The sequence below is a fragment of the Tachypleus tridentatus genome, chromosome 13, assembly GCF_004210375.1.
Source record: "Tachypleus tridentatus isolate NWPU-2018 chromosome 13, ASM421037v1, whole genome shotgun sequence".
Taxonomy (NCBI): domain Eukaryota; kingdom Metazoa; phylum Arthropoda; class Merostomata; order Xiphosura; family Limulidae; genus Tachypleus; species Tachypleus tridentatus.
In genome coordinates this window covers 181,791,766-181,807,823 of record NC_134837.1, presented here as the reverse complement: position 1 = coordinate 181,807,823, position 16,058 = coordinate 181,791,766, and the positions used below count along the sequence as shown (strand labels likewise).

The following is a 16,058-nucleotide window of genomic DNA, read 5'->3' as shown; positions in this document are numbered from 1 at the left end:
GTCAAGTTAGATAGACTCCTAATAAGAAAGCCTAAAAGATTCCCGTAAAAAATAAGTCAAAAAATAGCGCAATTATTACGAAAAAAACCTTTCTTAAACAGATTGGAAGTACCTATTATACCTATTGTGCATATTGTACATATTATACCTATTGTACATATTGTACATATTATACCTATTATACATGTAGAATAGAATGATATTTCATCAGCAGAAAAACAGAGGTGTATATAATTACATGGTAGTCATATGTTTTAATCTTTTATCTGAAGATGCCAATGCATAGCATGTTTGTTCCTATACGTAGTGAATTCAGGAGCAATATATATCAAGTTATTGGGAAAGAACATTTATATATTCATTTATTTGTTTCTTTTGTGTGTTGCCAGTTTTATGTGGAATAGTTTTAATTTCCAGTGGATCTCTGTCATATTTGACGGTTTTTTACACTAATTATAATAGATTTTCTAAGACAACGAACATGGGAATCATTTAAAACGTTAGCGAGTGGTGGAACCGTATAAAAGGAGTGATTAAATTGTACTAAGTTAACTCATAAGAAAAATGAATAAGAACCCAAATGATAAATTAGAAATAAAGACAGTTCTTCTGAAAACACGTACAGCACTCACCGTTGAAAAAACTTCATGTTAATCATGGGAAGTAATGTGAAATTTAGGAAGGAACCAAAATATTTTGACAAACTGAAATTCCTATACTTAGTATCTTCAATTAGGACAAACGTAAAGTGTACAAACGAAGCTATATTAATACCTTTGAAAAATAAGAAGGGGAGATCCTCAATAGCCGCGACATTTGAATTTTTTTTAGGCAAGATTTGATTAAATTAATGAATAAGATCTTAGGCGTGGTTAAATACAATGGTTTTATTTGGTTTGTTTTGAATTTTGCGCAAAGCTACTCAAGGGTTATCTGCTCTAGCCGTCCCTCATGCAGCGGTGTAAGACTAGAGGGAAGGCAGCTAGTTGTCACGACCCACCGCCAACTTTTGGACTATTCATTTTACCAGCAAATAGTGGGATTGACCGTCACATTATAACGCCCCCACAGCTGAAAGGGAGAGCATGTTTGATGCGACGGGGATTCGAACCCGCAACCTTCTGATTAGAGTCGAGTGCCTTAACCACATGCCAAAAAGGTTTAACCTCGTGAATTCAAAACTGTAATTAAATCTCATATCGGTCAAGCGATGAGAGAGGTATGAGTTAAATGTTTTTATACGAGAAAAAAACTGAGTCGTCGTTCTATAAGCCGTTATGCCGCGACTAAAAATAAAAACGTAACTCGAAATTAAAATTTTAAAAAATTATAAGTGGATAATTTTTGTGAGAGATTATATTCAGGAGGAACACTAATTAACCAAGGTAACGACTACTTGTTTGAAAGCTTAGCGGCGTTAACAAAACATGTGAGTAAATCTACACACGTTTTATAAACGCTCACGGAAATAACTGCTGCTTGCTGATTATTATCATTAAACATATCCTCTGGAAATGACTACCTAACGGTCGAGTAGTTAATTAAGTTCTGGTTTCAGTTTACCAATTCAGTGGTTGAAGTTTTAATCTCCGAATACACGTATGCGATAGTTATTGAAGTATGAAAGAAAACACTATCAGAATTAATAAAGAAACAAAATAGAAACACTTGACAAAGTTAAAAAAATGGCAAAGGATTCACGTACTGATAATAAATTATTCCTAAAACCATAACAAACTTGGAAGAAGTTACTTGATTTATGAGATTCGGCCTCATTTTGTTCCAGGTCGATGAGTTTGTGGTAACATAAATGCTATGCGTGATATAAAAGTTATTTGGCCATTGTAAATGATTTAGATCATGAAAAGTCATTCGACCGCACAAGCAGTAACTAATTAAAAAAGATACTCAAAATTATGTTTTGACAGGGAGGTTATAGAGAGCGGTTCACGAAATATATAAAAATATCATCGTATTGCTTTCAGAATGTTATTATTGACATTAAATATGGGGCATTTTGTTTATAATGTAAAAATAATAATTGTTTATTTCTAGTATCAATCTTTAATGATAATCAATGACCTGATTTAATATATTAATATACAATAAATATACTTTAATTATACCTGAAAAAAAAATGGTCTAGTTCATGGAAAATAAAATGAGGCTTACATTGTCGAAAATTGGAATAAAAGTACTTTGATTCAAAGAATCTAGAGGGAGCTAAAATAGAAATATTGTAAAATTATTACAGCTTATTTTATTGCCAACTGTTGAAACGTTTTTTCTTCTTATCATTAAAAAGGAAAAAAAATGTTAATTCGTAATTGAATTATCTGATGTAGAACGTGGTATAGACTTTAAATATGTATTAGAATATCCTAGGACTTTCATACTAAAATGCTTTCATACAATTAGTTCGAAGAAACATTCATCGTTTAAATAGAAATATATTGCGTTCAGCTTTTGGAGAATTTTGTTTGTTTGTAATTAAGCACAAATCTACACAATGGGCTATTTGTACTCTGCCCACGAAGGGTATCAAAACCCGTATTTTAATGTTGTAAGTCCGTAGATTTACTGCTGTGCCACTAGGAGACGCTTTTTGGAGAAGGTGGATTAAATATACTTCTGAATGATTAATGAATTTGGTGTAGGATTGAAAAATATATATGTAAATGATAATAATAATAAATAATAATGAATGGCTCAACCCAAACGAGCCGTTTTTACATATATATTTTTTTCTACAAGTGGGTTTTCTCGAAATCACTGATTGTAGGATTGATATTTCCAAAGTATATTATATAAACGACCATCTCGCCCATTCGAATTACAATCTATATTTAACTGAGAATATTAGCGTTTTGTTTCTCTTATAATTCTTTTAATGATTAGAGCACTCGACTCGCAATCTGAGGGCCGCATGTTCAAATCCTAATCTCACCAAACATTCTCTCCCTTCCAGCCATGGAGGTGTTATAATGTTACCGTCAATCCCACTATTCGTTGGTAAAAAAGTAGCCCAAGAGTTGGCGGTGAGTGTTAATGACTAGCTGCCTTCCCTCTAGTCTCACACTGCTAAATTAGGGACGGCTAGCGCTGAGAGACCTCATGTAGCTTTGCGCGAAATTCAAATCAAACAAACAAACAATTTTTTATTAGATCGTATATGAGCATTAGAGAGCTATATATATATACTCTACAACTATACTTTAAACAGTGTCAACATAAGGAATGCTAAACACTTTTCTGTTAAGTGACTTTCCTTCTTGATGTTTTATTTTTTTCGAGATAAAACAGGAAATTTGTTTGTTTATCGTTGTTTTTATTAAATAAAACAGGAAATCCGTTTTTGTTTGTTTTTACTTTTTACTTTGTGTAAATTATATCAGTAATAATAAAACAAAATGTTAGTATTTCCACCCGCATTTACTGACTGGTGAAGGTTTGGATCGATCGCTGAATCGAATTACAACACAATTTAAACACATAGTCAATCCTACTGGATTAACCAGTAGCAGAAAATTGCAAAAATGTAACACATCTGTCATAAAATCACCAGTTACAAAACAAGTCAACATAATCTTGTACAATAGTTTGATAAAAAAGAAAACTGAAAAATGGTTTGAATTACTAACATCCTAAATAACAAAACTGTATGGAAAAAAGATGCTGAGATATATTCTAAAAACATCCGGAACAGGGTATTAAAACTTTAATTAAAATAAAATACAGAACAATATTTCGACCTTCTTAGGTCATCTTCAGGTTAACAAAGGTTCTGTACTTTCTGTACTGTAATTAAAGTTTTAATGCCCATACCAGCCGTCTTGAGAATACGTTTTAAATTCAAGTGGGCATACAGTGGAGGTTTATACATGAGGCATTACCTAGCATAGTTAGGACTAATAAATGCAAAAGAAAGCGAATTGTGTTCGTATTCCAATACAGTAATAGGTAGTAACTGGTATATGTGTGTGTGTGTTTTTCGTATAGCAAAGCCACAAAGGGCTATCTGCTCAGCCCACCGGTAACTGGTATATGTGTGTGTGTGTTTTTCGTATAGCAAAGCCACAAAGGGCTATCTGCTCAGCCCACCGGTAACTGGTATATATATATATATATTTGTAACTGAAGCTTTACGAAACATAATTTTCAAATTATATTCAATTATTGTAGAAAGAACATGTCAATCTTAGGATTACTGATACTTAAACTCTTGTAAAAGCAATAACAATTCTAAATTAATTGAATTCTGTAATTTCACTATTACCTTATGCAAAAGTGCGATATATAGTTATTGGTTTGAGATGTAAAAAACAAAAGATTCCACAGCTTAAAATTATTAAAGATATAATGGTATGTAATTACATTAAGGGACTAAAAGCGCGGTTTATATTAGAACATAGGGTAAACAAAATAGCGAATTTATTTTGGAATTAAGCCTAAATAAGCTACACAATGGGCTATCTATGCTTATCACGGGTATCGAAACACAGTTTCTAGTGTTGTAAGTCCAGAGACATATCGCTGTGCCACTAGAAGTCAAGTGGCGAATTAGAACTCTTGAAAGAAAAGTGAAATCCGAAATGTCCCTGGTTTCTTATAGATGAAATAATTGCGAAATATTCACATTTACGGTAGTTTTTGTTTCGTAATAAGTGAAATTATGAGTTGTTAAATTATTTGTTTTTTCGTTATCACTGTTTATGGATAAAAAAAATCGTGACTTTATTTAGTAGAGCAAAATACCACCAGTCGTCTTAAAAGGATTACATAATGTGAATATAATGACAATCTTCGATAGTATAATAAATAATATATTTATATTACTGTAATAACTATCTTTCCTGTGTCATACTTTCACAAATTTATTTGATCCTTTTTAGTAAAAAGTCTATCTGTTGCAATCACTTAAAGAATAAAACAGGGACATCTTTTAGGAACTAGTCCTAACAAGGCTTAGTTAAAGATGTTAAATGGATAAAGTAACGTACTTTAATTTTATGTTTTTAAACTTCTCATCTTTGACCTTTGGCTACTTACAAAATGATATGTGTATTTGAAAGCTACGATAACACTATTATAAATACATGTGATGTGATGTACTGAAACTTCTATAATGTGTGGGAATACGAAATCGCACGACTGAAATAAAATAAAACATTTCCGGTAAGTTTAAATTATTCTACTAATTCCAACATCTCAAATTGTGTAATCACCATATTTAATACGGACATCATATTTGTTGTTCTCCGGTGGGTCAGTGGTAAGTTTGCTGAATTAAAACGCTAAAATCTAAGGCTGAATTCCCACGGTATACACAACAGATAGCTTGATGTGGCTTTGCACATTGTATTAAAACAAAATCAAAGAAACAAAAAAAAATCTTATATGTGGCGCCATCTGTTCCCATATAAGTTAATATTTTTTAAAAGTTTTCAATTTCTACCAGTCGATCTGCCCTAAATCAATGAAAGCGCATAACGTAATCTATTAATTAATATTCGTGAAGGTAATTTGCATCAAAGAAAGTATTTTTAAAATGTATATATTTTTTATGTCATATTCGTAATTATTTTCATACAAAAGATTTGTATGAACAGTACATTTGTTATGAATGACCTGTTTTTCATATTTCTGATGGTTGATGAACTTGGGTTAAAATTCAGAACCTTCGAACCTATAATACGACAGAAGAAACAGTCTTAAGCATTTCACATACTGCATCAAGTTAAAATAAAACTTGAAAATATTGAGTAATTTGCCATTAGAAATTTGATAATTTTCTTTATGTATTAATAAAAAAGTATTTAGTACAATCTCTTGTCAACTAAACTAGTTAAAGTAACTTGTTCCAACAATAGATCTTAGAATAATTAATTTCTCCTGTGCTTTCCTGGATCCAACAATGTTTATCTAGTTAAATATATAAACATTTATCAAATTATTCTAATGAAGTAATAAACATAAAAAGATATTTCTTTGTACGATGGTAAACTAAAAAACTATATTAATCAAAGCCACGATTTAATAAAAGTGTACAACAAACCATATATTTAAACTAATTTATAATACATTAACGATTAATTTAAGCAAGAATGTGTTTAAACATCCATTTGTGTGCTTTTATAATTGCGAATTCTTTTTTTCTACACCAAAGTCTTAACTTTCTAATACTTACTAATTAAATCAAATATTCAGCTTTAGTTCAGTACTGCGATTTTAGTTCATTTTCTATTGTTTAGAAACTTTCTGAAAATATATCAGAAACAATGCGCTATTTACTACCGTGTTGTTTAATTTAGCTCTGTTATGTAGATATGATTATGTTGCATTAATGTCCATAAACGTTGTTAATTATTTTAAAAAATTGAAGAACAATAAACACATAATTCTGAAACTTCTGCCATCTGGTGACGTTTACCTAAAATGATAATTATAATGATATTTACATTTTTAAAAAAAGTTTAAAAATTCAGTGTGATTTTAGTGACTAATGCATGTTTGAAGAATTATTCGATGTTTATAGTTAGTAAGGCTTACGCAATTTGAGTTGTTAAAAACGAATATAATTTGAATAATCCAGAATGCATCAAAGTGTCACATCAAGTCGCTCGCGCTACAACGCGAGATGCACAAGACACTTAACTCTCCACTAGTGAATGAAGCCTTCCTGAGCGTGGGGCTGAAGCAATAAGGAAGGATGGCGACTAACAGCTTGTGTGAGTATTTTTATATGATTATAAACACAAGATATGAGATACACTTTGATTTTATATCATCGATCAACTAATATTTATAATCCAGAGTTTGTTAGATGTGCGTGTAAACAGCGAATTATAACACGAAGTATCTCCGTTGCTACGGTAATCGCTGATTGAGGCTACTAGGCTACTTACTCTCCGTTCTTCAGGAATAATTTTGTGTGCTTTATTATAATGCTAGGCCTCACTTCATTCTAATACAGGGGTTCAGGTTTCCATAAACATTTTGCAGGACTTCTAACCGTACATTTTAAGTAGCCAGAACGTTATCCTAATGGTCTGAAGTGAATATCTACCAGCAACAGTATACACACAATATTTTCCACTCTTCTTCTCAAGAGAATGAATATAACTTATAATCAATAATAAGAAACAAACGCTGTAACGTACGACACTCATGCGTCGCGACATTCATTCTCCATGAGTCAACCAAGTGATTGATGACTCCTTAGGAGTTTTGGGGCCATGTAGAAATGTGTCATATATATTTTCAAGTTATTGAGACGGGCAAAGAAATGATTAACTAATGTACATCTATTCTAACGTAACAGGCCACGCGTGGCCTACTATTTACTGTGCCAGACTTTGAATCGAAGTCTCGTAGATCGCGCTTCGCACTTTGGGCCATGAGTGCGTTTTAAAGAGTGGTGGTCAAATACCATTACTGGATTAAAATAGCTCAAAAGTAGGTGATGCTGACTTCCTGACTTTCACTTTAGTCTATTAATTCAGATTTACAGACAGCTAGCACAAATAGTTCTTTGTGTAGCTTCGCAGGAATATCCGAAACAAATAGTAGGTAAAGAGAAAAGCAACCAAATACAAAACTGTAAAAATAATGATTTAAATCGTGACGACCCTTTAATGTTTTTACTCGCGTTTCATCAAAATCTTTATAAAAAATAGTTTAGAAGAGATATATGTCAGTGTTTATCCTGCCAGTGCTCCAGTTAAATGGTAACATACAGCTCTCATCCGGGTTACATACGTCCTAAGTACAATATGTTTACCAGAAGATTAAAACCTGAACTTTTGAAGTTAGGCTTACTTGTGTAGCACAGAGGAACAGTTTTTAGTTTATGTGCAGACTGAGAATGTTAATAAACTTTAGGTCAGGAAGAGTCAGGTATTCAACTGAATAGTCACCATAGGTATTCAACTGAATATTCACCATAGATATTCAACTGAATGGTCACTATTGGTGTTCAACTGAATAGTCACCATAGATATTCAACTGAATAGTCACTATAGCTATTAAACTGAATAGTCACCATAGGTATTCAACTGAATAGTCACTATAGGTATTCAAATGAATAGTCACTATAGGTGTTCAACTGAATAGTCACCATAGGTATTCAGCTGAATAGTCTCCATAGGTATTCAACTGAATAGTCACTATAGGTGTTCAACTGAATAGTCACTATAGGTATTCAACTGAATAGTCACTATAGGTGTTCAACTGAATAGTCACCATAGTTATTCAGCTGAATAGTCTCCATAGGTATTCAACTGAATAGTCACTATAGGTGTTCAACTGAATAGTCACCATAGATATTCAACTGAATGGTCACTATAGGTATTCAACTGAATAGTCACCATAAGTATTCAACTGAATAGTAACTATAGGTATTCAACTGAATAGTCACTATAGGTGTTCAACTGAATAGTCACTATAGGTATTCAACTGAATAGTCACTATAGGTATTCAACTGAATAGTCACCATGAGTATTCAACTGAATAGTGACTATAGGTATTCAACTGAATAGTCACCATAGGTATTCAACTGAATAGTCACTATAGGTGTTCAACTGAATAGTCACCATAGATATTCAACTGAATAGTCACTATAGGTATTCAACTAAATAGTCACCATAAGTATTCAACTGAATAGTAACTATAGGTATTCAACTGAATAGTCACCATAGGTATTCAACTGAATAGTCACTATAGGTATTCAACTAAATAGTCACCATAGGTATTCAACTGAATAGTCACTATACATCGTATCGTACTTTTTTGCATGCAACAGTAGTCATCCATACACTACAAGTATTTTAATAAGAACATGTGTGTTAAACGTTAACACAATGCACATTATTTTCTGACAATATTTTAGTTATTAAAACAATAACAAAAACATACAGACATTTTTATATCAATACAGCCCCTCTTTTCACGCCACTAATGATACAGGAACCTATGTTAATATTATTAACATGGCTTTTCTTTTACTTTCCGGAAAACTCTAAAACCCATATCCCACCACTATAAAAAATCGAATACAAAGATTATTTCAAGTTGAAATAAGGCCAGGCTTTATTTTCTAGAGTTCGTTTATTTGTGTTTGAATTTCGCGTAAAGCTACACGAGGGCTATCTGCGTTAGCCGTCCTTAATTTAGTAGTGTAAGACTGGAGAGAAGGCAGCTAGTCATCGCCACCCACCGCCAACTCGTGGGCCACTCTTTTACCACGTAGGATTGACCGTCACATTATAACGCCTCCATTGCTGAAAGGGCTAGCATGTTTGATGTATCGGGATTTGAACCCACGGCACTCAGATTACGAATCCAGCACCTTAATCATCTGGTCATGATGTGCCAGCGGGTTTCGTACAGCCATTATTATCATATCTATTAATCTTCCAACAAATATATAATCGTGCTGTTTTTGACGTTACAAGTTATTTGTGTATTGTGGTTTTAAATGTGTTAACAACGCCTTAACCACGTGGTTATACTGGCACTAATCTAAAGAAGAGATCCGCAGTCGATTATTTGCTATGTTTTAGTTTTGCAGATAATTTTGTATGTCTCCGTTCTGGTGATAGTTCACAGTGTTAAGTTCCCTGATGGATCAGCGGTAAGACTACGGACTTACACCGCTAAAATTCAGGGATCGAGATCCTACAGTGTACACAGCGCAGATAGCCCACCATGTAGCTTTGCGCTAAAACAAAATCAGCTCCACAGTATCTAGATAGATCTAATTTTATCTGTTATAGAAATAATAGTTTCTTGTTTTTACAACGTTTTTAAAGAGAGAAAAATACACCAATCTGATGCTTGCTTATTAACATAGCGTACAAATCGGCAATAAATATAATAGCCTACATATATCAGTCGATGGGATTACTGGTACGTGAACATCAAAATGACATTTCCTGTCTATTGTTCAATAGAAAATGTGACATAAGTTTTTCGAAACATTTTTCTACCGCAAGATTAGAAAACGTATAGAAAGTTTGTTACGATTTTGATTAATCTAAACTTATCTGAAAGATTGAACAAACGATATTGATTAGCTGATTTCCCACTAATCTCGATAGTTCGTAATTTTTAATAACTTATGGTAAAAATATATGGTAATATATATATAGTAAATCAGAATGAAAAACAACATTCAGAAACTATTATAGACTTCATTCTCTAAAACATAACCTCCAAGTATCTGAGCCAACTGTTGCAAGTGTATTTCAGTTTCAGCGTGTATTATTGTGTTACACTATGTCAAACAGCCGTGCAGTAGGTGTTAACTTGTTTTTCTGTTAAATAAAAACATATAGATATTGATAGTGAATTGTTTTAGCAATGTTGTTGCAATAAATCAGTGAACCTCTTGCAAAAAGTATGAATTATTTCTCACGATTTTTGAACCAGTAAAATGATGTCCGAGAAAGTAAGTTTTCAACCAAAAATTTGCACCACAAACATCTGAAAATCCTTGAATCTCTTATCAGATTCAGAAATGTCACGTCGTCGTTAATATTTATATACCAGCGGTTTGTTTCTCGTAGGTTTTTGAACGATCGATAAGGCGATTGTTCTAGAGAAATCTATGTAACTTGATTTCAATGAAAATGATTCACGTATTTAAAACTACACATGATATTTTGTGAAAAAAAAAAATTGTGAGTGATGAAGATAATTGGATATCATTGGATTCAACATACAGGAATGTTTGTAGAACATGTAAAAATTTCAAAACAATACAACCATGAAAACAGAAACCTCCTAATGCTGATAAGGTTCCAACTTCAGTTTCTGATAATATAAAAGTAAAGTACGTGTGTGTGTGTTTCTGATTAACTCTTACTAAAGAATGAAATATTTGTCAAAAACACAATAAAGTAGCCTCTTGTATATAGATAAGACTTGTGTATCCGGATATAAACTAGTACTTGTATATAGATAAGACTTGTGTATCCGGGTATAAACTAGTACTTGTATATAGATAAGACTTGTGTATCCGGGTATAAACTAGTACTTGTATTTAGATAAGACTTGTGTATCCAGGTATAAACTAGTACTTGTATATAGATAAGACTTGTGTATCCAGGTATAAACTAGTACTTGTATATAGATAAGACTTGTGTATCCAGGTATAAACTAGTACTTGTATATAGATAAGACTTGTGTATCCGGGTATAAACTAGTACTTGTGTATGTATAAACTAGTACTTGTATTTAGATACGAATTGTGTATCCGGGTATGAACTAGTACTTGTATTTAGATGAGACTTATGTATCCGGGTATAATCTAGTACTTGTATATAGATAAGACTTGTGTATCCAGGTATAAACTAGTACTTGTATTTAGATAAGACTTGTGTATCTGGGTATAAACTAGTACTTGTATTTAGATAAGACTTGTGTATCCGGGTATAAACTAGTACTTGTATATAGATAAGACTTGTGTATCCAGGTATAAACTAGTACTTGTATTTAGATACCAGATATTGTGTATCTGGGTATAAACTAGTACTTGTATATAGATAAGACTTATGTATCCGGGTATAATCTAGTACTTGTATATAGATAAGACTTGTGTATCCAGGTATAAACTAGTACTTGTATTTAGATACGAATTGTGTATCTGGGTATGAACTAGTACTTGTATTTAGATGAGACTTATGTATCCGGCTATAATCTAGTACTTGTATATAGATGAGACTTGTGTATCCGGGTATAAACTAGTATTTGTATTTAGATGAGACTTGTGTATCCGAGTATAAACTAGTATTTGTATATAGATGAGACTTGTGTACCCGGATATATACTTGTATTTGTATTTAGATGAGACTTGTGTATCCGAGTATAAACTAGTATTTGTATTTAGATGAGACTTGTGTATCCGAGTATAAACTAGTATTTGTATATAGATGAGACTTGTGTATCCGGATATATACTTGTACTTGTGGGCAAAATAGTTTCACATTATACATATTTTATTTCTAACTTCTCGGCTCTTCTTGCAGAAAATAACATATAGACTCGACTCAACATTGAATTGAAATCAGTTCTACCTCAGCATTGAGCTTGAACGAGTGTTTGTTTGGAATTAAACACAAAACTAAACAACTGGCTGTCTGTGCTCTGCCAGTCACGGGTATCGAAACCCGGTTTCCAGTAGTATGAATCCTCAGACATTCCGCTGTACCACTAGTGGGAGTATTGAGTTTCAAGTTACGTTCTTCTAACTCAGCATTGAGTCTGAGATTATGTTATTCTAAGCCAGCATTGAGTCTGAGATTATGTTATTCTAACCCACATTGAGTTTGAGATTATGTTATTCTAACCCAGCATTGAGTTTGAGATTATGTTTTTTCTAGAAACAAGTTAAACCAAGAGTTTGTGATAGATGTTGTTGACTACAGCCCTTCTTTGTTTTCTGTCACCAAGCTAGTCACCATGTAATTTCAAAGAGGGAGAGAGACATACTTTTCAGTGGCGGACCCACTATTACATCTTATGGATATTTCTTAGCTATTTGTATGTTGATGTTTCTCTGTATATGAAAAAGACAGTGGTTTTGGAGAAATAAGTGTTTGAAATTGTCAATTTGTATCACAACGTATATAAAAGAAAATCAGTGTTTAAAACCAGTTACCTATGATAACATCGGAATTCCTCTCAGTGGCGTCACACTCAATAACCGAAGTAACTTGGCAAGCTTATCTAATCTTCCCGTACAACCGTACTGTTGAAAAAAATTAGACAATCACTCTAAATTATTTCTTTTTCGATAATGGTTATTTTATTGGTGTTGGAAGGAGCATGACTTAAGGCAAGTTCTTGAAAGTGCTCAAGCTGTGTTGAAGTGCCGAAACACAAATAAATGTTGATCTCTAGTAAGTGTTCTCATGTACGTTCTGCGAGTATTCGACTGGTTCCTCATACGTACATTTGGCCATATTTGTTACAAGTAATACAATACACTAAACATATAGATGTACAGACGAAATATCTATTCACAGAATACGTTTATTTAAGGCTTCTAACCGATGTTTTATGATACACGTAAGAACAATCGTTGGTTCTACTCCTCTGATATCTCTATGTACCAACTTTAATGTTATATGATAGTTGTATGTTGTTTGGAAGTTAACTGTGGACGAATACATTTATAATGTTAGTGTCTCGTTAAAGAGAAAGTACAGGTTTGTTAAGGAACATGTGACTCAATGTATTTTCCTGTTTGTGATGTGGAAGTTATCAAACGATATGCTATTTGTGAATGGGTGAAATGTGAGTCTAAGGGGAATGTGTTGATGATTGGAAGTAAGAGTGTGCTGAGAGTTTTTTTACCTGTCTACACTGTTGTTGTTATAATTACTGATCTTTTTAACAAAATCGAACAGTTACCAAATATTTAATGAAGGGTTGTCCTGCTGGTTTTTGTAACAAGTCTTGGGTGTTACGCCTAGGTCCACAAATAAATAATCTTGCGGTGGGTCGGCGGTAAGTTCACTGAGTTACAATAATAAAATCTAGGGCTTGATTCCCCACGATGGGCATAAATGGATAGTTCATTGTGAACGTTTACTCTAAAACAACAACAGTAAATATGATTTACAAATGCAATGATAAATTTTGCTCTTATATTAATATTTTTTCAAGTAAACAAAACAAACTTGGAAAATAACGTATTTTGGACCTGGCCATGCTCTCTTCCTTTATTAACTTTCATCAATTTTACTTACCTACAAGTACACTAGTACCTGTAAATTGTGTTTCTGGTCCGGCATGCCCAGGTGGTTAAGATTCTCGACTCGTAATCCGAGGGACGTGGATTCGAATCCCCGTCATACCAAAAATGCTGGCCTGGCACGGCCAAGCGCGTAAGGCGTGCGACTCGTAATCCGAGGGTCGCGGGTTCGCGCCCGCGTCGCGCTAAACATGCTCGCCCTCCCAGCCGTGGGGGCGTATAATGTGACGGTCAATCCCACTATTCGTTGGTAAAAGAGTAGCCCAAGAGTTGGCGGTGGGTGGTGATGACTAGCTGCCTTCCCTCTAGTCTTACACTGTTAAATTAGGGACGGCTAGCGTAGATAGTCGTTGTGTAGCTTTGCGGGACAATAAAAACAAACAAATTGTGTTCCAGCTCATTTAAATTCGATTTATTGTTTATCATTAAAAGACGCAACGTCAATATAGAAGAATGATTTCATTAGGTTAACGATGTATAGGTTTCCAGAGGAAATGATTTCAGAAGTATTGAAACCCACATAATAGAACCACCGTGTTGAGTATTTTGACTCTTACTCATAAGAAATAAGCTGGAGATGTATTTATTTGATGTGTAGTACTAACAAGATTTGTTTTTACCTTTAACTCCATGATTCTGTATTTTTGGGGTTTTTTGTTGCTGTAAAGTACGAACATCTTTGAGTTCAAATCCAAATTGTTTCACTAAGTTTTACATTTCCAGTTCCAAATGGCATGCTTACTTAGCTGATTTACGGTACAAGCAAGTCTATATTTCACATAAGTATCACAAACGTTTTGAAACATTTACGACTATTTTGATTCCCAGTAGTTCCAGTAAAGATGTTTGGACTGACTGCAGACTTACAAATGTCGTTATATTTTGAAACGTGGCGCCTTTCTCCATAAAAAGTTGTATCGATTCTCCGCGTGCACGAGCTAAATCATAGTGGGCGTCTCATTGTCGTAAGAGTAATTTGCTCATGTCCGTTTTAAAAATAAAGCATTCTAGGTTTGGAAACATTTATGTTACTGCATACAGTGGAGCGCCATTAAGCCGCGGACCAGTAAACCGCAAAATCGCTTAAGTCGCTGTAGCAAGTCTTGTCCCAAAATTTTTGATGTGTTAAATCTACTACCTGGCTTTTTAAAGTTTCTCACACTCTCCTTGTCTTTATAACTTCAAGGGGATATTTAAAAAGGATTTGCTTTAATTTGGGAAATAAATAAAATATATTACAATAGAAATCGACCGTTAATCTACCTTATCCGCTCTCTATGTCAGCTTTATGGAGGCCGCCATTGTTACCGAATCACACCTCTCCATACATTATTTGTTTGTTTGTTTGTTTGTTTTGAAATTTCGCACAAAGCTACTCGAGGGCTATCTGTGCTAGCCGTCCCTAATTTAGCAGTGTAAGACTAGAGGGAAGGCAGCTAGTCATCACCACCCACCGCCAACTCTTGGGCTACTCTTTTACCAACGAATAGTGGGATTGACCGTCACATTATACGCCCCCACGGCTGGGAGGGCGAGCATGTTTAGCGCGACGCGGGCGCGAACCCGCGACCCTCGGATTACGAGTCGCACGCCTTACGCGCTAGGCCATGCTCCATACATTAAAGTTAATCCGCGGTAAATCCGTGAAAAAAGTGATCAATAATTAAAGTATTATTTTTTAATTCGATAATCCGATATTTTATGGAATTGTATAAATATTGGCCACAAACCCAATAGAAATCACTTCAGTTTCTGAATTAATAGTAAGCACATCATATTGACATGGCGGCCCGAATGTAACACGGGAAGACGAAATTTTACAGGGAAAAGCGAACCATCGCAATACATTGGTCGTTTGTGTGAAAACGGCACTTGTCAATTGTATCTGAATAGTCTATACATTAATATTATAATAATCACGCAATGGCCCGGATGAGGCTTCTCGGCGGAGCTGTTGGCGACTTCGGCTTTTCAGTCACGAAGGTTTAAGCCGCGGTTAAGCAGGTTGACCCCCCAAATACCGCAGCTTAACGGCGCTCCACTGTATTTAGAGGCATGTGTATTTGGCTGCAACAGGCATAACCTGACATTATAATGGATGTATATGTTTAATTACAGTCTTAACACATTATATATGTAAAAACGGCTGGTATGGATAGAGAAAGCACTATGTAGAGGAGCGAACAACGTCTTAACACAATTCCGTCTGCTGTATACAGTCTCACAGTTACGAAACCCGCTGTTATACAATTTCAGAATGAAACACGTATTTTAAATTAATTTTACTTTTATAAATTAACAT

At 33.9% G+C, this 16,058-nt stretch overlaps 1 protein-coding gene across 2 annotated transcripts in view; it reads left to right on the top strand.

The window, feature by feature from the left end:
• The first annotated feature begins 6,597 nt into the window (after window positions 1-6,597).
• The window catches only part of LOC143239145 (uncharacterized), a 35,707-nt gene continuing 26,246 nt past the window's right edge, over window positions 6,598-16,058 (top strand). For both annotated transcript variants that reach the window (XM_076479993.1, XM_076479992.1), the window contains exon 1: window positions 6,598-6,728. In XM_076479993.1, coding sequence (XP_076336108.1) covers window positions 6,710-6,728 — 19 coding nt within the window. In that variant the 5' untranslated portion in view covers window positions 6,598-6,709. The remainder of the gene's footprint in view (window positions 6,729-16,058) is intronic.